The sequence below is a fragment of the Hemiscyllium ocellatum genome, chromosome X, assembly GCF_020745735.1.
Source record: "Hemiscyllium ocellatum isolate sHemOce1 chromosome X, sHemOce1.pat.X.cur, whole genome shotgun sequence".
NCBI lineage: Eukaryota > Metazoa > Chordata > Chondrichthyes > Orectolobiformes > Hemiscylliidae > Hemiscyllium > Hemiscyllium ocellatum.
In genome coordinates, this window is record NC_083453.1 from 23,591,032 (window position 1) to 23,617,586 (window position 26,555).

At 47.2% G+C, this 26,555-nt stretch overlaps 1 protein-coding gene across 1 annotated transcript; it reads left to right on the forward strand.

Moving 5' to 3' along the window:
* Positions 1–19: 19 nt before the first annotated feature.
* On the forward strand, positions 20–20,692 carry nabp2 (nucleic acid binding protein 2). The gene is made up of 6 exons (XM_060820883.1): positions 20–308; positions 821–959; positions 6,477–6,548; positions 12,478–12,562; positions 14,197–14,263; positions 17,241–20,692. The coding sequence occupies exons 1-6, from the start codon at positions 230–232 to the stop codon at positions 17,456–17,458; spliced, it is 660 nt and encodes a 219-aa protein (XP_060676866.1). The 5' UTR covers positions 20–229; the 3' UTR covers positions 17,459–20,692.
* Positions 20,693–26,555: the final 5,863 nt, after the last annotated feature.

Genomic DNA, 26,555 nt, shown 5'->3' on the forward strand with positions numbered 1-26,555 from the left:
GAACGTTGTTGGGGGAAGAGCTCGAGCAACATTGCTGAGGCGTCCGTCAGTTTGTGAAGTGTTCCCGAGAAGGCGTCACTGCATTGATTTTGCAGGAAGGAAGATTTGCTCCTGGCCCGTGAAAACGCACTCCAGTGAGCTGAATGTGTTCGTCTGGGCTTGATCCTTCCAACTTGCTGCCTGAAATTTGTAGCTCCCAAAGAATTCAGGTCCTGTTGTGGGAGAGAAGATGTCAAACGACACTTACGTCAAGGATATCAAAGCTGGTTTGAAAAACCTGAACCTCCTGTTCATTGTCCTGGAAATAGGTAAGTTCTGCGAATGAGATGTTACGTTTCCTTCCCTTTCGTCAAAAGGTATCGCAGTCAAATCCAATCCTGCTTCTTCTAAATGGACTTTACAGTAGAGTGATGGTAGGGTTGCTAAGATTGACAAACTTGGCGCATGCCACCAGTTGAGACTGGGAACTTTATGTCCCTTGTTGCTTTGAGAAAGCATTTAAGGTCAACTACACAGTTTTGCACTGAAATTATATGTGCATGTAACTTAGTAAAGGTAGTAGATTCCCTTCTTTTCATTGTGTTGGTAAATCACTTTGGGCTTTTACACTAATTTGCCTGTGGATGAGCTAAAATTTGTTTTGTCCAAATACCTGTTATTTTCATTTTGTGCAGGGATGGAAGTCTCCTACTTCCACTCTTCGTAAGAATGATGCAAAAAAAAATGCATGGAGTTTTGGAGGCAGAAGACATTCCCAGCATTTTGTTTTGGTACTTGTGAAAATGTTAAATCATCTGTCACTGTATTTCTTGTTCTGTAGGACGAGTGACCAAAACAAAAGACGGGCATGAAGTCAGGACGTGTAAGGTGGCTGATAAAACCGGCAGCATCAATATATCAGTGTGGGACGATGTGGGAAGTCTGATTCAGGCTGGAGATATCATCCGATTAACCAGAGGGTACCTCACTTTGTTTTACAAATGCCTGATAAATGTGCAGCAAACAATTTTTAAAACTAATTAACAGGACATGGGGGTCACTAGCTGGTCACGAGCAGCATTTATTGCCCATTCATCATTGCCCTTGAGAAGGTGGTGGTGAGCTGCTTTCTTGAACCACTGCCATCCCTGGCATGTAGGCAGAGCCATACATGTTAAGGAGGGAATTCCAGCATTTTGACCCAGTGACTGTGAAGAAATGGTAATGTGTTTCCAAGTCAGAGTGATCTGTGTATTGGAGGGGAACTGACAGGTGATGGTGTTCCCATGTCTCTGCTGCCCTTTTCCTTCTAGATGATAGAGGTAGCAGGTTTGGAAGATGCTACTACCCTTCTATGAATGTGAACTCTTGTTAAGTACTGCAAGTTTTACCCCCTTTTCCTTAACTAAGAGACCCCCTTCTCGCTCACTTGCATCCAGTTTTTATCTGTTGTCTACATCTGGGGGATAGATGCAAGGCTGCATTTACTGCAGATTCCTGGTTGTTCTGAGATAGTGGTGAGCATTGTTGTGATGGTGTTATGACTATTATTTGCACTGAGTCCAGACTATTGCCTAGAATGCCTACAATAGCTCAATAGGCAGTGTATTCCTATCTGAAAATGTGTTGCTGGAAAAGCACAGCAGGTCAGGCAGCATCCAAGGAGCAGGAGAATCAACGTTTCGGGCATGAGCCCTTCTTCAGGAATTCTATTCCTGAATTGTGTTCCTATCCTCAACCAACATCCAGGATTCATCATTCACAGGGATCCCCAATCAAAGTCACTACATCCTCTCTAATCCAGGCATTCTAAAGCTAGGTGTAGTACCCTTTACATCACCTAGGATGAGTAAGGACAGATCGAGGAATTTTTTGATCCATGTGGATTTCTGCTGTGCTTGGGGTCAAGCCTTCAAGGAAGCTATGAGCATCATAGTCATACAGCATAGAAAGGGGTCCATCATGTCCATGCCGGTCGTCAGGCACCTATCTATTCCAGACCCATGTTCCAGCACTTGGCCTATAGCCTTGTATGGTATGGTATTTCATGATCATCTAAATACTTGAATGCTCTGATAATTCCACTCTTTCAAGCAGAGTTCTAGATACCCACCATCACCTCGGTTAAAACAAATTCCTTTATAAAATGTTTTGCTCCTTACCTTTAAACAGTGCCCTCTGCTTATTGACCCTTCTACTTAAGGGGAAGAGGTTCTTCCTGTCTACGTCCCTCATAATTTTGTACAGCTCAAGAAACCCAATACCGTCAGCTTTCTCCGCTTATAAGAAATAAGATCAAGAGTAGACTATTTGGCTCCTCGAGCATCCTTCCTTCACATTCATTAGGATTGTGTCTAGCCTGACATTCCTCACGTCTCACTTGCCTGCCCTATTCCTCGATTTCCCCAACTGATACAAATCCATTTATCTCAGTCTTAAATGGAGACAAGGATTGCGATCTTTGTGAAGATCTGTAGCTCAGGTTGTTGTTCAGATTGTAAGTTTGCTTGCTGAGCTGAAAGGTTTGTTCTCAGACATTTGATCACCGTGCTAGGTAACATCGTCAGTGAGCCTCTGTTGAAGCACTGGTGTATTGTCCACTTTCTATTTGTGTGTCTTGGTCTGTTGTGGGTGGGTGGTCTCACTTCCTGTTCTTTCTCTGAGAGATTGGTAAATGGGGTCCAAATCCATGTGTTTATTGACAGAGTTCCAGTTTGAATGCCAGGCCTCTAGGAATTCCTGTGTGTATCTTTGTTTAGCCTGTCCCAGGATGGGTGTATTGTCCCAGTTGAACTGGTGTCCCTCGTCATTTGTGTGTCAGGTTCCTAGTGATAGTTGGTCATGTCTTTTGGTGGCTAGTTGGTGCTCGTGTATCCTGGTGGCTAGTTTCCTGCCAGTCTGTCCAATGTAGTGTTGCAGTTCTTGCAGCGTATTTTGTAAATGACATTTGTTCTGCTGGTTTTTGGTAGGGGGTCCTTTAGATTCATCAAGAGTTGTTTCAGTGTGTTAGTAGGTTTGTGAGCTACCATGATGCTAAGGGGCCGGAGTAGTCTGATCGTACCCTGAAAGAAAACGGACTTACTAAAGAAATCTAACAAGCCATCAGACAGACAGTAGCACCAACACTAAGCAGAAAGAAAGAAGGAACACCCTCAACACAAAGGAAAGCTTTGGAAGTACTTAGAAAAGACAGTATTGGCAGACAAAAGGCGCATGACCATCATCCTGAACAGAGCACAATACATTGAAAAAACAAACCCCCTACTCGCAGATACCAACACCTACCAACAGGTTGCGATGGACCTGACTCCACTGCTAGAAAGCTATATTACAGCAGAACTGAAGAAACTCCACAAGACAGGTGAAATTAACAAAACAGTCCTCTAAAGAATGAAACCTGAAGGATCCTATACACCTTTCTACAGATTACCAAAGTAAACAAACCAGGGGCCCCCCTCAGACCCATAGTCTCACTTCCTGGCACACCATCATGCAGACTAGCAAAGGAACTTCAATGCAAACTGAAATACCCAGTAGAAGATTCAAGCCACTCCATCCACTCCACCCAGGAATTCCTGAACATCATCAAAGACACCAAGGTAGAGGACAACAAGGTCATGGTTTCTTTTGACGTGACAGCCCTATTCACATCAATAAACATCATCTTGGTCAAAGAAACACTGGCCTAACTGCTAGACAAACCAAGGGCACAAACACCAGACAGCACCAACTCCATTAGGAAGGACAGCATCCTTAAGCTAGTAGACCTGTGCCCCTCAACATACTTCACGTTCAATGACAAGACCTACAAACAAACCAATGGGACACCCATGGGATCACCAATATCAGGACTCTTGGCAGAGGCAGTTATGCAGAGGTTGGAACGATCAGCTCTCCTCACAATCCAGCACAAGCTTTAGGTCCGCTATGTGCATGACACCATTTGTCATCACAAAATGCAACAAAATTAGAAGAAACACACAAACACAAACAATATCCTTACCAGTATGAAGTTCACCAATGAGGAAGAGAACAAGACTCCCCTTCCTAGATGTCACAATAGAACGAAAAGCCAATGGAGAGCTGCAGACCAACGTCTGTAGGAAAGCAACACACACAGACCAGATACTTAACTATAGGAGCAATCCTCCCAACAACCTCTAACAAAGCTGCATCAGGACATTATTTTGACAAGCCACAACACACTTCAGCACCCAGGAACTATGAAATGCTGAAGAAAAACACCTATACAACATATTCAATAACAACGGGTACCTGATGAGCGCAGTCCGCCGATTCTTACACAACAAACCTAAACAAGAAGACACAACATTCCCAGGGATTCTAGCCAACCTGCCATACTTTAAAGACATCTCAGAGATGACAATCAGATGACTCTGGCCCCTTGGCATCACAAACCTACCAACACAATGAAACAAATCCTGATGAATCTAAAGGGCCCCCTACCAATAGCCAGCAGGACGAATGTCATGTACAAAATACCCTGCATGGACTGCAACGAACATTACATCGGACAGACAGGCAGGAAACTAACCACCAGGATACACGAGCACCAACTAGCTACCAAAAGACATGAGCAACTATCACTAGGAACCTGACACACAAACAACGAGGGACACCAGTTCAACTGGGACAATACATCCATCCTGGGACAGGCTAAACAAAGACACGTATGGGAATTCCTAGAGGCCTGACATTCAAAGCAGAACTCTGTCAACAAACACATGGATTTGGACCCCATTTACCAACCTCCTAGAAAAAGAACTGGAAATGATCTTTCCTGCCACAACAGACCAAGATACACAAATAGAAAGCAGGACAGTACACCAGCGCTTCAACAGAGGCTCACCGATGATTTTACCTAGCACGGTGATGAAACGTCTGAGAACAAGCCTACCAGCTTAGCGAGCAAACTTACAACCTGATATACAAGGGTTCTGCTCTCACAACTGTGACAAGGAGTGCCAATGAAATGATATCTTTGCTTTAAATGAGGGCATCACAGTTGATCACTGTATTCCAGATGTTGTCTCAGTAGTACTTTGTAGAGTTGCAATAAGACATCTGTATTCTTATACTCCAACCACCTTGAAATAAGGGCGAATATTCCATTAGTCTTACCTGATTATCTGCTGCACCCTGTGTGCTAGCTTTCTGTGTTACATGCACAAGTATCCCACATCCCTTTATGTTGCAGCTATCTGCATTTTTTTCTCCATCCTCTGCTGTAGGGAAATCAGCCCCATCCTGGTGCATCTCCTCTGTACTCTCTCTAGTGCAGTCATCTCCTTCCTACAGTGTGGCACACAGTAAGGATTGAATATTTTGAGTCAAGAACAATTCATTTGTTTTGTCTAGTGTGTGATGGAACAACTCTGAACTCCTCCTTTCTCCATGATTCTGGTGTCAAATATAAAGCTATTCAGCCCATCGAATTGATGCTGGATCTCAGTAAGCCAATCTATTCAGTCTCAATCCTGTCCCACCACCTCCACCTCCTTTCACAACTTTTACACCATTGTTCCTGCAAATTTGTTTTTTTTCCATTTTGATTCATCCATTGCCTCCACTTCCACCCACCCTTGGGCAGTAACTTTCTGGTCATTGCTACTCGCTACGTTCATAATTTCTTCTTCATGGACCCCTCACAACAAATAAAACCTAAATCTCTTGCCTGAATTCTTAAATCTGTGCCCCTCAGTCCTTCTATCATCAGACAATGAGAACAGCTTTTTTTTAGATCTACCTCATTTTAACCTGTCGCAATCCTGAAAACTACGTATCCTTGACCACCTTCACCCTGAGGAGAACAATCCCAGCTTCCCCAACCTGCCATGTTACTAAAATCCCCTCTGGGAATATCTGTGAACAGTGGTTGCTATATGAAATGGCACATGAATTGACTGGTGTGCAGGATGAGAACATTTGTCTGTTGGTACTAGTTCTCTTACTCGTTAAAGTGGAAGTGTCTTTGCTTGATGACCTTTGCCACTGCAGAGCAAAGGTGACTATGTACTTTGGGAGTTCTTGATATTTGAGTGTTTAACCTTAGTTCATCAGTGTCACTTCCCCCTCCTCTGTTGTTGCATCAAGTTGTTTCTTGAGTGCTCCCAGGGGTTTTTTTTTGCTTGTGCAATAATACTTGAATATTCCAAGATATTGTTCACTCTGTCTGAAGTAGGATTCCTTCCTTTAAAGCAAAGTTATTAAGAAGAGTCACTGGGCTTGAAACGTTAGCTCTGCTTTCTATCCACAGATGTCCCAGACTTGCTGAGTTTCTCCAATAATTTTTGTTTTTGTTTCAGATTTCCACTATTGCTTTATTCCCTCCTTTCAGTCTCACCTCAAAGGTGAAATAACAGTGCATAGCACTGCCTCCCTTGTAGTTTAGTTGTGATCTCCCCTCCCCTGTGCTGTCAGCACAAGTCATTTAGAGCCCTCTGGTGGTGAAAGAAAATCTTATTGCGTTTTTGCAGGTATGCCTCAATTTGGAAAGGATGTCTGACACTCTACACAGGGAGAGGCGGAGACCTTCAGAAAGTCGGAGAGTAAGTTCTGTGCCTTGATGCTGGGCGTGTGAAGAGCTGTTGTAAGCTGGGGTTGCTGCCTTGCTCTGCCTCCAATCTAACGGTTTGGGCAGGCTTTCAGAAGTTTCAGTAGTTCAGATACCTGTTGGCACTTCATTTGTGATGTAATTGTGAGTGTTCAGAAGTGGGAGGGATCCAGGAAAGAGTGGGTGGGGATGGGGAGTGAGCTCATGTAAGCAACAGGGTGAGGAGAGAGACAGTTAAGAACATTTAAGGAAAGAGAGTGAGTTGACAGCCAGGTAAGGACAGAGGTGGGGACTGGGCCAGGTAAGGATGGGGTGTGGGGACTGGCGGGGGGTGGGGTGGGGTGTGGGGACTGGGTGGGGGGGAGTCAGAGTCGGGAGTATGGTTCTGGAAAAGCACAGCAGGTCAGGCAGCATCCGAGGAGCAGGGGAATCGGTGTTTTTGTATTGAATTCAAATTCCACCATCTGCTGTGGAAGGTTTTGAACCCGGGTCCCCAGAACATTGAGTCATAGTGCTGTCCAGTTCAAGTCGTTCATGTTGACCAGATATCCTAAATTAATCTAGTCCCATTTGCCAGCACCCGGCCCATATTCCTCTGAACATGTCCTATTTATGTATCCATCTAGATGTCTTTTAAATTGTACCAGCCGCCGCCACCACCACCACCTCTGGCAACTTATTCCAAGCAAGCATCACCTCTGCATGAAAAAGTTGCCCCTTAGGTCCCTTTAAATCTTTCTCCTCTTGTCCTCTAGTTTTGGACTCCCCCCACCCTTGGGAAAAGACTTTGGCTATTCACCCTATCTATGCCCCTCATGATTTTATAAACCTCTTTAAAGTCACCCATGAGGCTCTGACGGTCCAGGGAAAACAGCCCCAGCCTATTCAGCCTCTCCCTATAACTCAAACCCTCTAACCCTGGCAACATCCTTGTAAAATCTTTTCTGAGCCCTTTCAAGTTTCACAACATCCTTCTTATAGCAGGGAGACTAGAATTGAGCACAATATTCCCAAAGTGGCTTGTACAGCTGCAACATGACCTCCTAACTCCTGTACTCAATATTCTGACCAATGAAGGCAAGCATACCAAACGCCTCTTTCACTATCCTGTCTACCTGGGACTCCACTTGCAAGGAACTATGAACCTGCACTCCAAGGTCTCTTTGTTCAGCAACACTCCTCAGAACCTTATCATTAAATGTATAAATTCTGCCTTAATTTGCCTTTCCAAATTGCAGCACCTCACATTTATCAAAATTAAACTCCATCTGCCATTCCTTGACCCATTGGCCCATTTGATCAAGGTCCCATTGTACTCTGAGGTCACCTCCTTCGCTGTCCACTACACCTCCAATTTTCCAAGTCTCTGGATTAATAGTCAAGTGATGATACCAGGAGGCTATTGCCTCCCTATTCTATCCACATACCTGTCTAAATGTTTCTTAAATGATGAAATTGTACTCGCTTCCACCATTATTTCTGGCAGCCTGTTCTGGACACTTACTACTCTGTGAAAAAATTGCCCCTCTGGACCCTTTTGTATCTTTCCCCTCTCACCTTTAAAACTGTGCTGTCTAGTCTTAGTCTCCCCTGCCCTGGGGAAAAGCTGCAGCTATCTACCTTATCTATGCCTCTTCTCATTTTATTGACCTGTATGAGGTCACCCCTCTAGTATATTAATGCTCTAATGGAAAAAGTCCCAGCCTCTCCCTGTAATTCAAACACATCAGAGTCCTGGTTTCCAAAGAGTCACTGCTTCTTCAGAAATTACCCATCAAGGTGGTGATGGTGGGTGACTGGCTTGTAGTAATGTGTAAAGCATTGGTTAGGCTGCTGGTGTTGTTGGGGAGTCCACATTAGAGGAGGGAAGAGATTGCGCTGGAGAAGGTGCAGAGGAGATGTTGCCTGGACTGGAGAGTTTCAGATGGAGAGATGGGATAGAATGGGGTTGTTTTCCTTGGAGCAGAGGAGACTGAGAGGGGACATGCTGAAGATGTATAAACAGCTCATTAAAACTCTCATCCCCTTCTAAAGGTAAATCACCATAGTCCCAGAGGAATCTCAGGGCTGCTGTCTCTTTAAAGAGAGAGAGAGCGACACGATCGGTGGTGGGTTTAACCTGAGGGTCACCATGCCTCAGGCAAGGGGGTGAGATTGTGAAGGCAAGACCTCGATGGTAACCTCCGATGCGACAGGAATTGACATGCTGTTGATGTTGCTCTGTAAACCAACCATCCGACCTACTGAGCTAGCCCTGAACCCCCCTCCCCACCGGCCAAACCAACTTTCTAAATTCGCCCTTGCATGCAGCAAGACACCTGTCCCACTAGAATGCTGAAGCAATGCTGCAAGGTCAGAAAAACCATCTCTCAGGTGGAAAGCAAAATGCTTGCAACCACTGCAGTCTAGGGCAGGCGCAAGAATATCCCCTTGTCCTCTTTCGAAGGCCTCCCTGGTGTTCAGGCTGCAGTTTATACCTCGACAGGCTGTTATCACACCGCTGTGTGTGTGGGAGTTTGCTGTGCGCAAATTGGCTGCTGCATTTCCCTGCTTTATAACAGTTGCTGCGTTGCACTTGGTGACTATGAAGTGCATTGGAAACATCCTGAGTTTGTGTGAGATGCTATAAAAGCACAGGTTTTGTCTTTTGTTTTGGTTTGTGTGTGTGTGTGTACTTCAGAGTTAACAAGTGAATGAACTGGTAGGCAAGGCGGTAAACGTTGAAACACTCCCCACCCTCTACCAGAGCAATTGAGTGAACGTTGTCATTCAGTCGAGCGTCCAACTTTGCATCAACCTTCCAGCTTAAAGTTTCCTGACACATGCTGTGCCAGGCGTTGGCTCTCTTTCGCGCTGTCCGCTTCTTAGCTCCAGCGTCTACGTTGGACTGAAAAATGTCAGCCTTTCCGCGTCCACTTCAGCAGAGAGAATCTTGTCTTTTAAAAGAAAAGCACGCTATCTAAAATGGTGAGAGGGAGCAGAGCTCGGAGATGCAGTGGGATCTGGGTATCTGAGTGCACGATCGCAGGTCAGTCTGCAGCCACAGCAAGCGATCAGGCCAACTAATAAGATGTGACGGTTTATTGTGAGTGGCATTGAATGCAAGAGTAAGGAGGTTATGCTTCAGTAATGCAGGTGCATTGGTGAGACCACATCTGGAGCACTGTGTATAGGAAGAACTAGCCATTTGGATACAGAACTGGCTCAAAGGCAGAAGACAGAGGGTGGTGGTGGAGGATTGTTTTTCAGACTGGAGGCCTGTGACCAGTGGAGTGCCATAAAGATCGGTGCTGGGTCCTCGACCTTTGTTATTTACATAAATGATTTGGATGCGAGCATAAGAGGTACAGTTAGTAAGTTTGCAGATGACACCAAGATTGGAGGTGTAGTGGACAGCGAAGAAGGCTAGCTCAGATTACAACAGGATCTTAACCAGATGGGCCAGTGGGCAGAGAAGTGGCAGATGGAGTTTAATTCAGATAAATGTGAGGTGCTGCAGTTTGGGAAGTAAATCTGAGCAGGACTTATGCACTTAATGGTAACGCCCTAGGGAGTGTTGCTGAACAAAGAGACTTTGGAGTGCAGGTTCATAGCTCCTTGAAAGTGGAGTCGCAGGTAGATAGGATAGTGAAGAAGGTGTTTGGTATGCTTTCCTTTATTGGTCAGAGTATTGAGTACAGGAGTTGGGAGGTCGTGTTGCAGCTGTACAGGACATTAGTTAGGCCACTGTTGGAATGTTGCGTGCAATTCTGGTCTCCTTCCTATCGGAAGGATGTTGTGAAATTTGAAAGGGTTCAGAAAAGATTTACAAGGATGTTGCCAGGGTTGGAGGATTTGAGCTACAGGGAGAGGCTGAACAGGCTGGGGCTGTTTTCCCTGGAGCGTTGGAGGCTGAGGCGTGACCTTATAGAGGTTTACAAAATTATGAGGGGCATGGATAGGATAAATAGGCACAGTCTTTTCCCTGGCGTGGGGGAGTCCAGAGCCAGAGGGCATAGGTTTAGGGTGAGAGGGGAAAGATATAAAAGGCACCTACAGGGCAACTTTTTCATACAGAGGGTGGTACGGGTATGGAATGAGCTGCCAGAGGAAGTGGTGGAGGCTGGTACAATTGCAACATTTAAAAGGCATTTGGATGGAAGGGAAGGGTTTGGAGGGATATGGGCCAAGTGTTGGCAGGTGGGACTAGATTGGGTTGGGATACCTGATCGGCATGGACGGGTTGGACTGAAGGGTCTGTTTCCGTGCTGTACATCTCTATGACTGGTCACCATACTTACAGAAAGATGTTAATGTGTCTGAGTCAGTTCAGAAAAGGTTTACTGGTCTAATCCCTGGAATGAGCAGAATGCCCTATGAGGAAAGGCTAAACAGGCTAGGTCCATATACTCCAGAGTGTAGACAATCAGAGGTGACTTAATTGGAACATGTAAGATCCTGAGGGGATGGGGTGGATGTGGAAGAGGATGTTTCCTCTTGTGGGAGAATCTAGAACTGGGGGTCACAGTTTAAAAATAAGGGAGAGCCCATTTAAAACAGAAAATAATGTTGCCCCATCTCTATCAGAGGGTGGAGTTTCTTTGGAATCCCCTTCAGTTAGGCTACATTTGGAACACTGCATTCAATTCCGGTCCCCCTGCTTTAGGGACGATGCTGTTAAACTTGAAAGGGTTCAGAAAAGATTTACAAGGATGTTGCCAGGGTGGAGGGTTTGAGCTATAGGGAGAGGCTGAATAGGTTGAGGCTGTTTTCCCTGGGGAGTGGGAGGGTGAGGAGTGACCTTAGAGGTTTATAAAATCATGAGGGGCATAGATACTGTTGGAATATTGCGTGCAATTCTGGTCTCCTTCCTATCGGAAAGGTGTTGTGAAACTTCAAAGGGTTTACAAAAGTATTACAGGGATGTTGTCAAGGTTGGAAGATTTGAGTGATAGGGAGAGGTTGAATAAGCCGGGGCTGGAGGCTGAGGGGTGACCTTATAGAGGTTTATAAAATCATGAGGGGCATGGCTAGGATAAATAGTCTAGACAAAGTCTTTTCCCTGGGGTTGGGGAGTCCAGAACTAGAAGGCATAGGTTTAGGGTGATGGGGGAAAGATATAAAAGAGACCTAAGGGGCAACTTTTTCACACAGAGGGTGGCACGTGTATGGGATGAGCTGCCAGTGGAAGTGGTGGAGGCTGGTACAATTGCAACATTCAAAAGGCATTTGGATGGGTATATGAATAGGAAGGGTTTGGAGGGATATGGGCCTGGTGCTGGCAGGTGGGACTAGATTGGGTTGGGATATCTGTTGGCATGGATGGGTTGGACCGAAGGGTCTGTTTCCGTGTTGTACATCTCTATGGCTTTATGAGATAGGGTGAGTAGCCAAGGTCTTTTTCCCTGGGATGGGGGAGTCCAAAACTAGAGGGCATAGGTTTAGAGTGAGAGGGGAAAGATATAGAAAGGAGCTATGGAGCAAGTTTTTTTTTCATGCAAAGTGAGGTGCGTGCATGGAATAATCTGCCACAGGAAGTGGTGGAGGTTGGTATAGTTACAGCATTTAAAGGCATCTGGGTGGGCGCATGAATCAGTGGGATATGGGTCAACTGCTGACAAATGGGACTAGATTAGTTCGGGATATCTGGTCAGCGTGGACAAGTTTCCATGCTGTGTGACTCTGACTGTGGATGCAGGAAATCTGAGTATTTTTAAGGCAGAGATCATTAGATTCTATATCAGCAATAGGATGAAAGATTATTGCAGGAATGTAGATTTGAGGTTAAAACCAGATCAGCCACGAGCTTATTAAATGGCAGATCAGGCTCATAGGGCCGATTGGCCTGCTTTGGTTCCTTGCTAGTACATTAGTCAGCGGGGTAAGCATTGTGCAAGCGACGAGAGGTTACTGAGATGTGCAACCACTTCTGTGTTCCGTTTCAGGTTTTGTATGCAGTATTCGGAAGTGCCGAATTTCAGTGACCCCAACCCTGAGTACATGTCCCAGGCATCTTCGCAAAACAAGCCTGTAAGTCTCGACACCCCTTAACGCCCTCCCCTTTCAGACCAGGTTGTTGCTGATATTTTTATCTGGTGCCAGCGCTTACTGTCAGGGGTTGTACCTCCATGGGTAATGGTGTCAATGCTGAGGTTCCTTCCTGTGATTGCTTGCTGGCTTGATCACTTTTCTGGAGGCACTGATTTGGCTACGCCTCACTAGGGGCCAGCCTGTTGAAAGCAGAGTCTTGCTATTATTAGGGTCACTACAGATCGGGAAGGGAGAAAAACAATGGGTGTTTTGGGTGGAAGGGAAACTGAGAAACTGGCTCAGTGCTCCCTGGTCACAGGATCTGCTGAGATTATTCTTGTGCTAATTCAAATGATCCTTCTTAGTTTTCCTTCTTCGGATGCTTCCACTGTTTTGCAAGAGGCACAGGGTGGCTGCTTCACACGTACCAAAGTTCTCTTGAATTAATTAAAAGTCACAGCTTGCCGCAACTGCTGATGGAAAAAATAAACTGCTTTGCTTCCGGCTGGAAGTAGCTTTTACTTCAGAGAACGGAGAGACCCTGAACCGGGGAGGACAAGTGGGAGCAGCTCTTTCGTGTTCCCTTCAGCCATCTGACTGCTTGCCTCTCAAGTGCTTTGAATGGGATCTCTGCAGCAGCTTGGCTCTAGCCTGGGTGAGGACGTGGTTTGTCATGTTGGACGAGTCTGCTGAGCGTCTGACAGCACGGGAACAGAACTTTTGTTCCCACTTGTCCATGCTAACCAGGTTTCCTAAACTGAACGGGTCCCTTTTTTCCTGTGTTTGGCCCATATCTCTCCAAACCCTTCCTATTCATGTACCTTTGAAATGTTGTAATTGTATGTGCCTTTACTACTACTTCTGACAGTTCATTCCATAAACACGCCACGTTCTGTGTGAAAAAGTTACCCCTCAGAATCCTTTTAAATCTTTCCCCTCTCACCTTAAACCTATGCCCTCTTAGTTTTGGATTCTCCCACCACAGGGGAAGTACCTTGGCTATTCACCCTATCCATGCTGCTCATGATTTTATAAACCTTGTAAGGTCACTCCTCCGTATCCTACGCTCCAAAGAAAAACGTCCCAGCCCCTCCTTATAACTCAAACCCTCCAGTCTTGGTAACATCCTTGTCAATCTTTTCTGCACCCTTTCCAGTTTAACAACATCCTTCCTATAGCCGGGAGACCAGAACTGCACGCAGTACTCCAAATGCGGCCTCACCAACTCCTATCCTCAATGCTCTGACTGATGAAGACTAGCATGCCAAACGTCTTCTTCACCGTCCTGTTTAGCTGTGATGCTACTTTCAAGGAACGATGTTACTGCACCCCTAGGTCTCTCTGGTCAGCAGCACTCCCAGGGCCCTACCATTATGTATGTAAGTCATGCCGTGGTTTGTGTTACCAAAGTGCAATGCCTTGCCTCCATCTGAATTAAACTCCATCTGCCACTCCTCGAGCTGTGAGGAGGTCCATGACAAGTTTTGGTTGGTTGGTAGGGTGGGAAAGGAAGAAGAGATCCAGGGGGCGGAAGGGAGCATGGGAGAGCATTCCTGGTAGCTCATTAGGCAGGTTTGCTTCCAATCCAACCAGTTAACCCTGAGCACTCTTTGCTATTTCCTTTCTCGTTTAAGACCCTGACTGAACAAGGTAGCTCTTCTACGGCTGGCCTGGTGACGTCTTTGCCCTCTGTGACGACAGGTGAGTACCTGTGATAAAGGCCTTGCTGTCGGGTAAGCATTTGGGGCAGGGAGAGCTGCAGTGTCAGAGGAACTGTCCTCCAGATCAGAAGTTGAGCCTTGACCCTGTCTTGCCTCAGCTGGAGGTTCAACTCGTTGGAAGGAGATGAAGGCGCCTCCATCCCCACCAACCACCATCACCACCGCAGTCCTGAGGAACATTAGCTCTGCTGCCTCACAACGACGGGGACCCTGGTTCAATCCCACCCTCGGGCAGCTGTCAGTCTGTTCGGAATTCGCATGTTTTCCCTGCATCTGTGTGGGTTTCCTGCAGGTACTCTGGCTTCCTTGCATGGTCCAAACATGCGCAGGTTAGGGTGGGTTGGCCATGCTAAATTGTCCCCGTAGGTGCTACAAGAATGCAGGTCTGTCTTCTGATCGGCCTTCCCTCAAAGGTGGACAGACTTTGCTAGTTTACTCAGCCAACCTGAGATGGGGAGGTTTGAGTTGGCCATCCCTTTTTGAACTGCGGAGCAAGCCCGAGGGGCCAAATGGCCTATGCCCGGTTCTGTTTTCTGTGTGCGGTTGGCGGGGAGGGGGTGGAGTCTAATGGATTCTACAATCCTGCAGCTTTGTGCCTTCCTCATGTATATCTATTGTATACATGTGTAAATCATAAAATCCCTACAGCGTGGAAGTAGCAGTGGCCCTTTGAGTCTACGCCAACCTTCCAAACAGCATCCCACCCAGACCCACCCTATCCCTGTAACCCTGCCTTTCCCCATGGCTAACTCACCTAACCTGCACACCCCTGGACACTGAGGCAATTTAGAACAGCCAATCCCACCCTAACCTGCACATCCCTGGGCACTACGGGGACAATTTAGCACGGCCAATCCCACCCTAACCTGCACATCCCTGGGCACTACGGGGATAATTTAGCACAGCCAATCCCACCCTAACCTGCACATCCCTGGGCACTACAGGACAATTTAGCACGGCCAATTCCACCCTAACCTGCACATGTTTGGGCCATGTGAGGAAACTGGAGTACCTGCAGGAAACCCATGCAGATGCAGGGAGAACATGCAAATTCCACACAGACAGACAGTTGCCTGAGGGTGGAATTGAACCAGGGTCCCTGTCACTGAGCCACCATGCTGCTCTTAAAACTGGGATACACATTTGACTGACTGTCAAGTGATGGTAGAGGCAGCTGTCACTAGACTCTGTACCAGGCAGAGGAATGCAGAAAGCTCTCAGCTGTAAGGAGCAGACCTTGAGTAGTTAAGGGAGCAGGCTGAATCGCTGAGGTATGCTTGCAGTGGGGTAGAAAGTTACCAAAGTTTAACCCACAGAAGGAAGGTACGCAATTCTGGTCTCCCTTCCATTGGAAAGATGCTGTTAAATTTGCAAGAATGTTGCCAGGGTCAGAGGGTTTGAGCAATGATTAGATTAGATTACTTACAGTGTGGAAACAGGCCCTTCGGCCCAACAAGTCCACACCGACCCTCCGAAGCGCAACCCACCCACACCCATACATTTACCCCTTACCTAACATTACAGGCAATTTAGCATGGCCAATTCACCTGACCTGCACATCTTTGTGACTGTGGGAGCACCCGGAGGAAACCCACGCAGACACGGGGAGAACGTGCAAACTCCACACAGTCAGTCACCTGAGGCGGGAATTGAACCCGGGTCTCTGGTGCTGTGAGGCAGCAGTGCTAACTGCTGTGCCACCGTGCCGCCCACAAATAGGGAGAGGCTGATTAGGCTGGAGTGTCAGAGGCTGAGAGGTTGACCTTGATAGAGGTTTATAAAATGATGAGGTGCAAGGGTAGGGTGAATAGCCAAGGTCACTGTCACTGCCTCAGGGTAGGGGAGTCCAAAACGAGACAACATAGGTTGAGGGTGAGAGAGAAAAGATTTAAAAGGGACCTAAGGGGCAACGTTTTCACGCAGAGGGTGGTGCGTGTGTGGAACGAGCTGCCAGAGGAAGTGATGGAGGCCACTACAATTAGAGCATTAAAAGGTATCTGGATCGATATATGAATTGGAAGGGTTTGGAGGGATATGGGCCAAGTGCTGACAAACATGACTAAATTAGTTTAGGATATCCGATCAGCATAGATGAGTTGGACTGAAGGGTCTGTTTCTGTGCTGAATAACTCTATCACTTGACAAGGGAGACTTAGACTGTTTCCCCTCGTGTGGGAGAGTCTAGGACCTGAGTGTGTCACCTCAGAATCAGGAGTTACCCATTGAAGACCGAGATGGGAAGGAACCTCTTCTCTCTCTGAGTAGGGGAGTGAATCTGTGGAATTCATTGCCACAGCGGGCTGTCGAGGCTGGGCCGATCAATATATTCAAGGCTGAGGCAGAAGGATTTTTAATCGGGAAGGAGGAATTGAGGGGTTACGGGGAATGTGGATTTGAGGGCGATCAGAATTAGAATATAGAACATTACAGCACAGTTGCGCCGACTTGTGAAACCATCTGAAGCCCATCTAACCTACATTATTCCATTTTCATCCATATGTCTATCCAATGACTATTTAAATGCCCTTTAAACTTGGTGAGTCTAGCTTACATGCAGAGTCTGTTGACAGCTGCCTCTCCCATCACTTGACCGTCAGTCAAATGCTTTAAGGGCAGCTCGGTGGCTCAGGTGTTGCAGGCAGGGTGTTCCACTTTGCTGAAGAAACTTGGCAGGGTCCGGCAGCTCAGTGCATGCAGAGAAAAAACATCAGGGTTAACGTTTCGGGTGCAGTGAGCATCCTGTTGTATACCGGACCCTGAAAAGTGAACTGTTTCTCCCCATCCCAATCTCTCTCTGCACAGTCGCTGCCAGATTCTGCTTCTGTTTCAGATTTCCGGCCCCCACAGTTCTTCTTTCTATTTTCTATGTTTATTTTCACTGTATTGGGGTTATCCCTTTTATTCTCTTGCTGGGGAATGTCATTACCATCTGGTTTTTGTCTCCCCCTCCACTCCAGGTAATGATAGCCTGAATGCTGCCGGGTCAGCTGGAGTTCCCCTCGGGGCGGTGAATCACGTACTGCCCGGAGGAGGAAGAGGGAACGGGCGTGGGCCAGGAGGTAGCCAAGCTGTGAACATGTCGGGACCTGCATTAACAAACTCCTCCACCACCACCAGCAGCACCACCCCCAGCCTGAGCAACGGGAGGGATCAGAGACGTGTGCCAAAGCGATGAGCGTTCTTCTCTTCCCCATCTCCCGCCACGTTCCAACTTTGTGAATCTCCTTCCCAGAAATCCGTGGGGAAATGCTATCTAAGTGGAATTGGTTCTTTATCCTCATGCTCTGTCTCTCTCATATTCGTTCACTTATTCTCTCTCTCTCTCTCTCTCTCTTTTAATTCCCACCAACCCCTTTTACTTCAGTCTTCAATACTCTGTTCCCCACTCTCTTTACCACCACCATCCCTGCCCCCCCCCCCCTTAAACTTTGCCCAGCGAGGCTGTTGGAATTACAGTGGGAGGGGGGGTTGAGTCATGTTATCTCAATCCTCTCCTGCATCCCTACCCACCCCAGAAATGTGTGCCTAGAACAGAGTCGCTGCTGCCCTCTTAATGCCCCGGAGTGTCCTCGCTGGGCATCAGAGTGCCCTGATGTCCGTGAGATGTAGGGCATAGAATGAGGCCATTCATCCCATTGAGACTGCTCCACCATTCGATCATGGCTGAAGTCTTTTTCAGCGCCTCCCCCCCCCCCCCCCCCCCCCCGTGCCTTTCCTGTAACCCTTGATCCTCATAACATCCCTCCCAAGTGCTGCTGGTGTTTGGGCTTCAGTTCTGGAAGGCTATTTGACTGCAGGGTGCTTTTTCACAGCTGAGCTCTATCCTTTTCCCTCGTGCATGCACTCGTGCGTCATCTCTCAGCTGTACCCTCATTCTGTTTAATTATCGCCGTCTGATTCACTCCCGCGCTCACCTTTCTTCAGATAAATTTGGTGTGAGAGACATTGACAGACTCGCCCCTGAGATCCGCATGTGTGGAGTCCGGGCTTAATTCAGTGTAACCACAAAGTCTGTTTCATTTTCGGAGGGTGGGGGGGGAGGTTAGCATTACTAATTCTTAACATCAAGAATATATTTCATCAACCTGTTCCAATGCGTTGTGGCACACAAGCCCAGAGCAGAACTGGAAGTTGAACCCAGACCATCTCGCCCAGGGAGGACACTGCCACTGTGTCACATCAATGCTAGTTCTTCAGCAGTCCAGCTCCTGTAATTTACTACATTAGCAAAGTTCAGTTTGGTGCCTTGACCCTCCTTTCTGGACAAGTCTCTGTGATGTGGGCTGCCCCAGTAAACATTTCTGGTTGAAAATACTCTGTCCTGACAACAGTAAGCGGCTTTACTTTGGCTGCACAAAATGAAAAACGCGATGTGGGCTGAAGAGAAATCGGTGTTTGTTGCTTGCTTTGAAAGCCAGCCCAGTACGCGCACTCAGGCACATGCACAGCACTCTCAGGGAGATGGGCACATGCACGCGCACGCATATACACACACACACACACACACACAGGTAGACAGTCATGCGTGCACAAATGTGCACAGACATGAATACAAACGCGCAAAGATGCGCACAAACACGTGCACGCGTGCGCATACGAACCAGCACAGATATACAGCCGCATGTGTAGACATACATAGACATACCGGCGCACATAGTCATACTGCATGGAAACACACCCTTCGGTTAAATCAGTCCATGCTGACCACGCTCCCAAATTAAACTAGTCCTGGCTGCTTGCGCTTGGCCCACATCCCTCCAAACCTTTCCTCTTCATGATCTTGTTTGAATGTCTTTTAAATCATCTACCACTTCCTCTGGCAGTTCATCGCATCCCACTCTGTGTAAAAAAAAGTTATCAGTCATGTTCTTTTTAAATCTTTCTCCTCTCACCTTATAAATGTGGCCTCTAGTTTTGAACCTCCCCATTCTAGGGAAAAGACCCTTTGCTATTCACCTTATCCATGCCCTTCTTGATTTTATAAGCCTCTACAAGGTCACCCATCAACCTCCTATGCTCAGTTGCAGCCTATGTTTATAGCTCACACCCTTCATTCCTGGCAACATCCCCTGGTAATTTTTTTTCTGAATCCTCTCCAATTTAATAATATCCTTCCTGTAACAGGATGACCAGAGCTGGACATAGTATTCCAGAAGAGGCCTCACCAACACCCTGTGCAACATCAACATGAAGTCCCAGCTCTTATACTCTATGGTCCAAGCATGCCAAACACCTTCTTAACCACCCTGTCTACCTGTGAAGCAAGCTTCAAAGCATTATGTACCAGTACCCTGAGGTGTCTGTGTCCACAACATTCCCCAGGGCCTTGCCATTAATTGTGTAAGTCCTGTCTTTGTTTGTTTTACCAAAATGTAACACCTCACATTTATCCAAATTAAACTCCATCTGCCACTATTCAGTCCATTGTTCCAATTGATCAAGATCTCTCTCTAATCTTAAAACAGCCACCTTTATTGTTAACTATACCACCAATGACGGTGTCATCTGCAAACTTCTTAATGTGCCTCCTATAATTCTTCTCCAAATACACATGCACAGACACACATGCAAATGTGCGCACAGATGCACATACAAGCAAGCACAGAGATACATACAAACACGCAAATGCGCACAAAAACACGCACGGGCACATACCAACACACAGATGCACGCCTGCATGCTGATACTTGGACAGAAACACAGGCGCACAGACAGATTCACACACCCTTTGAAATGTTTACAAGGTATTTTTAACCCCCCCCCCCCCCGAAATCGCTAAGTTGAAGAGTCTCAGAAGAGAGCTGGTGTGGTTTCAGGTTCCCTTGGTTGGGATGTGATAACATCATGGGGGCGGGGTGGGAGGGAGCAGGGGCATGTTTTGCAGGGAGAGCTACACCTCCCAGACTCTTCTATTTGTTCAGTTTGTGAGAAGTCAGACATTAGCCAGATGACATGGAGCCGAGGCTGAGCTGTCGTTCCTCAGTCCCCACACTGAGTTCAGCATCTCCCGGTTTAAGGTGAGACAGCCCAGGTGAGCACGGGAGATACCTCCACCTCCACAATTCATCTCGTCGTGCTGCTGGCCTGTGGGACCTTGCTGTGTGCATGTTGGCTCTGGACGTTTTTCCATTTGAAGTACACTCCGAGAGAGGTCAGGTCATGGAAGGAGCTTGTCCACATCACGACCCTTACTCTTTGTCACCCCCCCCCTGCTCGGGTAAGGGATGTGGGGATTTTATGTTTCACTGTTACAATTCAACACCCCTCCCCACCCCACCCAAACTTTCCTTTCTCAAAGGGGTCAACTAGGGAATAGACTGGCTGAGTTGTTTTTATAAGATAAAAGGTTATGGTTGCATTTTGATATCCCTGATAATCAGCTTTTTGTGTTTCATTTTGGGTGGGGGTATGTGTGTGTGTGTGGGGAGGGGGGGGGGAGTGGGGGGAAAGAGAGTGACCGGGTTAGAGCAGATTAATGACGAGTGATTACTGATCAGATCGATGAATGAATGATTAATGATCAGGTTAATGATGCGACATGGGTGATCAGTTTGATGACGAGTGATTAATGATGACAGATTAATGATCCGATTAAAGATCAGTGATTAATGACCTCCCTAAAACTCTCTTCACTGGGAAACTGTAGAGGGCTTATTTCTCTCTCTGTTTAGCCCTAGTTTTTTTTTCCCCTCTGTCCCTCTCTTGCTCTCACTGCCCTCCTTTTCTGTGTCTCTCTCTCTGTATCTCTCTCTTTCTTGCTCACCCTCTCTCTGTCTCTTCTCTCTTGTCTCTCTCTCTCTGCTCCCATCTCCCTCTAGCTCATTCTCTCTCATTCCCTCTGCCGCTCCCTCTCTCTGTGCCGGTGTCTCTCTCTGTGTCTCTCCCTCTCTGTCTGTCTCTGTCTCTCTCTCGCCTCCAGCTTGACCAGCCTTGAGTGGAAATTTCCAGCTGGTGTAGACCCCCCCCCCAATTCCTTCCCATTTCCCCATCACACACCGCCCCCCCCCCCCCCCCCATGATGTGGCCTTGACAAGCTGGTCATCGATCCCATCGCTGGAGGAGAGACGCCACCAGGCCGGCCGACTGATGGTCTGAACGTATCTGTGGATTCTGGTGGTCTGGCCCTGGACTGTGAAGAAGGTGGGCGAGAGGAAGTTCAGGCTTGGACGGCAGGTGAAGGCTGACTGCTGCATCTGGGATCTTGCTGTGCCTGAAGTTGGTGGTGCCTGAAGGTGCTGCAGAAATGCAGATGAGCCCCTTCCTCCACCTTTCCCCCTCGCGGAAGTCAGACTGATTTCAATTATGGACCAGACCAAACCCCCTTGATATATTCGGAAGATTTTCTGGACCCTAACATCTTTCCCATTTTAAAGGCATTTGTAAGGTGTTGCATTCCAGATGCAATTCAGTTGGCCAAACTATCAGACTTGAAGCAAAACAGTTTATTCATACACTACAGTTAAAATACAACAAAAGAAATAAGAACTATATTGGAAAACTTAGCAGAATAATAGACATATTAACTCCGAGACGATAACTGAACAGTGAAGGAATTGAGGTTATGGTGAGAGCAGGGTAAGTGGAGTTGAGTCCATGAAAAGGTCAGCCATGATCTTATTGAATGGCATTGCACTTTTTTGATGGGCCAGATGGTCTGCTCCCCTTATGAGCCTGCATCAACCCTGGAAAGTGCATTCTAGATGCAGACCCCACCCTATCCCCATAATCTCACAGTTCCCCCCACCCCGAACCTGCGCATAATTGAAAAGTAGGACGAAACCAGAGCACCCAGAGGAAGCCCACGAAGACATGGGGAGAATGAGCAAACTCCACACAGTTGCCTGCGGCTGGCATTGAATCTGGGTATCCAGTGCTGCAAAGCAACAGTACTAACCACTGGGCCACCCATTGATATCTGCAAAGGTTTCCTAAACAAATCCATGCTGACTGTTCCTGATGAGTTTGTCTCTCCAAGTGCCAATACATTCTGTCCCTCAGAATTCTTTCCAATAACTTCCCGGTCACCCAGATTAGACTTACTGGCCTGCAGGTTCCTGGGTCTCTCCCTCACTCTATTTTTTTAATAATTGGACAACTTTAGCAGTCCATCAGCACCAGAGAGGGTATATCCTCACTTACCTCCCTCAACAACCTAGGGATACATCTCTTTCAGGCCTGCAGATTTACCCACTTCCAAGGCTGCTGAACATATTAATATTGTGTCTCTCATACACACACATTCCTCTCTCCCTCTCTTTCCGCCCTCCCTCTCTCTCTCTCTCACATTCACGCTATCTCACACTCTCGCTCTATCATTCTGTCTCTCATTCTCTCCCATACTCTTTTACTTACTCACTGTCTATCCCTCTTTCTCTCACTTACACTCACTTTCTCTGCTACTCTTGCTCTATCATTGTCTCATTTTCTCTCTCTTCCATACACTCACTCTCTCTCTCTCACTCTCCCTTTCTCATCCACTGTCCCCTTTTTTTCTCTTGTTTTTTTCCCTCTCTCTCTCTCTGTTAATTCTGTGTATTATTTTACAGTCCGGTCCCCTCAGGTTTATATTTGTGTTGTCTTTCTCCATTGTTAACTAATCACTAAGGGCTATGCCCATACCTCTCTTACACCGATTACCTCGATATTCCCAAATGGGCCCTACTCTTTCCCAAGTTACTTTCCTGATGTTGTGATATTTAAAAACACCCTTTGTGTTGTCCTCGTTCTACCCACCTAAGCACTGAGGATGTCACCTGGACAGGGGACGAAACGTCTGCAACACAAATTCCCGGCTCGGGGAATGGAACCACAACGAGCACCCGAGCTCCAAATCTTCTCACAAACTTTGAACACCCAAGCTTTCTCATGCACTCTGTTATCTTCCCTTTGTATTTTGTAAGTCTGCTCTTTTTTTACACTCCTCCAGGGATTCTGCCATATTGAGCTCTCAGCATCTGCCATAAACATCTCTTAGACTTAACCTTTATACACCTTGACATCCAGAACTCCCATCCATTGACTTCACAGGAACATATTTGCCCCATACATTGACTAGTTCCTAGAACACAGAACAAAACAGCACTCCTGTGGTCCCTTCAGTCCTCCGAGCCTGTGCCGACACATTTTGCCCTTCCATACTGAAACTGTCTTCACTTGCAGGATCTATATCACTCTGTTCCCTTCCCATTGAAGTATTCCTCCAAGTGAATGCTGCTATTGTGTTTGCTTCCACCACCACCTCTGGCAGTGCGTTCCAGTCACTCACCACCCTTTTGTATGAAAAAAGTGCCTCACCCTTCTGTTCTAAACTCTTCCCCACCCCATCCCCATCGCACCTTGAACCTGTGTCCCCGTGTAACTGACCTGGGAGAAAGCCTCATACTTTCCACTCTATCCACACAATCACAATCTTATAAACTTCTATCAGGTCACCCCTCAATCTCCTGCGCTACAGTGAAAACAAACGCAGTCTATCCAACTTTTCTTCATTGCTAAAATCCCCTCCCCATACCAGGCAACATCCTGGTAAACCTTTTCTGTACCTTCCTCTCTGAATGCTTCCCACTGCTGTGACACGGTTTTATCTGCTCCCAGTCCACTTGGACCAAACTGGATCCTATCTTACTTTAATTAGACAGGCCGCCTACTTGCGGAACGTTTCAGGGAACACCTCTGGGACACCCAGACCAACCAACCCAATCACCCCATGGCTCAACACTTCGACTCCCCCTCCCACTCCACCAAGGACATGCAGGTCCTCGGACTCCTCCATCGCCAGACCGTAACAACACGACGGTTGGAGGAAGAGCGCCTCATCTTCCGCCTAGGAACCCTCCAACCACAAGGGATGAACTCAGATTTCTCCAGTTTCCTCATTTCCCCTCCCCCCACCTTGTCTCAGTCAAATCCCTCAAACTCAGCATCGCCTTCCGAACCTGCAATCTTCTTCCTGACCTCTCCGCCCCCACTCCACTCTGGCCTATCACCCTCACCTTGACCTCCTTCCACCTATCGCATCTCCAACGCCTCTCCCCCAAATCCCTCCTCCCTACCTTTTCTCTTCGCTGCGGGACACACTTTCCTCATTTCTGAAGAAGGGCTTATGCCCGAAACGTCGATTTCTCCTGTTCCTTGGATGCTGCCTGACCTGCTGCGCTTTTCCAGCAACACATTTTCACCTTTAATTAGCCTATGCCCAGTTAGAACTTTAATTCCTGCCCTATCCATATCCTTTCCCATAGCTACCCTAAATTTTAACTGGGTTATGATCACTATTTCCAAAACGCTCCCCTGACTGACATGGGCTCCTTTCAGAATATTAAGTCTGAAACTGTCCTCTCCTCTCCTTTACCGGGCTCCCTTTCTACTTCCTCCTCCACCCCCCCCCCCCCCCCCCCCGCCCCTCCCGCCCCTCCCATCTTTCTTCATGAAAACGAAATCTAACTTCTTTCCCACCACCCTCAGTTTTGGGGACGGGTCATCAGACTCAAAATGCTAACTCTGATTTCTGTCCGCAAACACTGCCAGACCTACTGAGCTTTTTTGTAGAATCCCTACAGTGTGGAAGCAGGCCATTCGGCCCATCAAGTCATTTTCGTCATTTATATGGACGTGAGCATAAGAGGTATGGTTAGTAAGTTGGCAGATGACACCAAGATCGGAGGTGTAAGAAGAGGGTGACCTCAGATTACAACAGGACCTTGATCAGCTAGGCCAGTGGGTTAAGGGGTATCAGATGGAGTTTAATTCAGGTAAATGTGAGGTGCTGTGTTTTGGGAAAGCAAATCTTAGCAGGACTTATACACTTAATGGTAAGGTCCTAGGGAGTGTTGCTGAACAAAGACCTTGGAGTGCAGGTTCATAGCTCCTTGAAAGTGGAGTCGCAGGTAGATAGGATAGTGAAGAAGGCGTTTGGTGTGCTTTCCTTTATTGGTCAGAGTATTGAGTACAGGAGTTGGGAGGTCATGTTGCGGCTGTACAGGACATTGGTTAGGCCACTTTTGGAATATTGCATGCAATTCTGGTCTCCTTCCTATCAGAAAGATGTTGTGAAACTTGAAAGGGTTCAGAAAAGATTTACAAGGATGTTGCCAGGGTTGGAGGATCTGAGCTACAGGGAGAGGCTGGACAGGCTGGGGCTGTTTTCCCTGGAGTGTCGGAGGCTGAGGGGTGACCTTATAGACCTTAAGATCATGAGGGGCTTAGATACGATAAATAGACATGGTCCTTTCCCTGGGGGTCAAGGGGTCCAGAACTAGAGGGCATAGGTTTAGGGTGAGAGGGGAAAGATATAAAAGAGACCTAAGGGGCAACTTTTTCACACAGAGGGTGGTATGTGTATGGAATAAGCTGCCAGAGGAAGGGGTGGAGGCTGGTATAATTGCAACATTTGAGAGGCATTTGGATGGGTATATGAATAGGAAGGGTTTGGAGGGATATTGACCAGGTTTTGGCAGGTGGGACTAGATTAGGTTAGGATTAGGTCAGTATGGATGTGTTGGACCGAAGGGTCTGTTTCCGTGCTATACATCTATGACTCTAAGTCCACACCGACCCTCTGAAGAGCATCCCACCCAGATTCATTCCCCTACCCTATCACTGCATGTTCCCATGGTTAACACACCTAGCCTGCACATCCCTGGGCACTACAGGACAATTTAGCACAGCCAATCCACCCTAACCTGTACATCCCTGGGCACTAAGGGACAATTTAGCACGGCCAATCCCACCCTAACCTGCACATCCCTGGCCACTATGGGGACAATTTAGCACGGCCAATCCCACCCTAACCTGCACATCCCTGGGCACTACGGGGATAATTTAGCACGGCCAATCCACCCTAACCTGCACATCCCTGAGCAACTACAGGACAACTTAGCATGGCCAATCCACCCTAACCTGCACATCCCTGGACTGTGAGATTAGACCCACGCAGCCATGGAGAATGTGCAAAATCCACACAGAACGACAGTCGCCTGAGGGTGGAATGTAACCCAGGTAGGTCCCTGTCACTGTGAGGCAGCAGTGCTATCCACTGAGCCACCATGCCGCCCTGCTTTTAGACTGGCTCACAACAAAACAAAAAAAAAAATTCACCTGGATGGCAATTTAAAAATCACTCACCCACCTTACATTGCACACTGAAACTACCGCAGTTAAATGATTTTGGTGTGTGCTGTCGATTTGTCTCCCTGTATGTACTCGGGCTCAGAACTGCGTGTTGTAAGGGGAAAGATGTCCATTAAATTGTCTAATGAGGCTTCATTACTGAT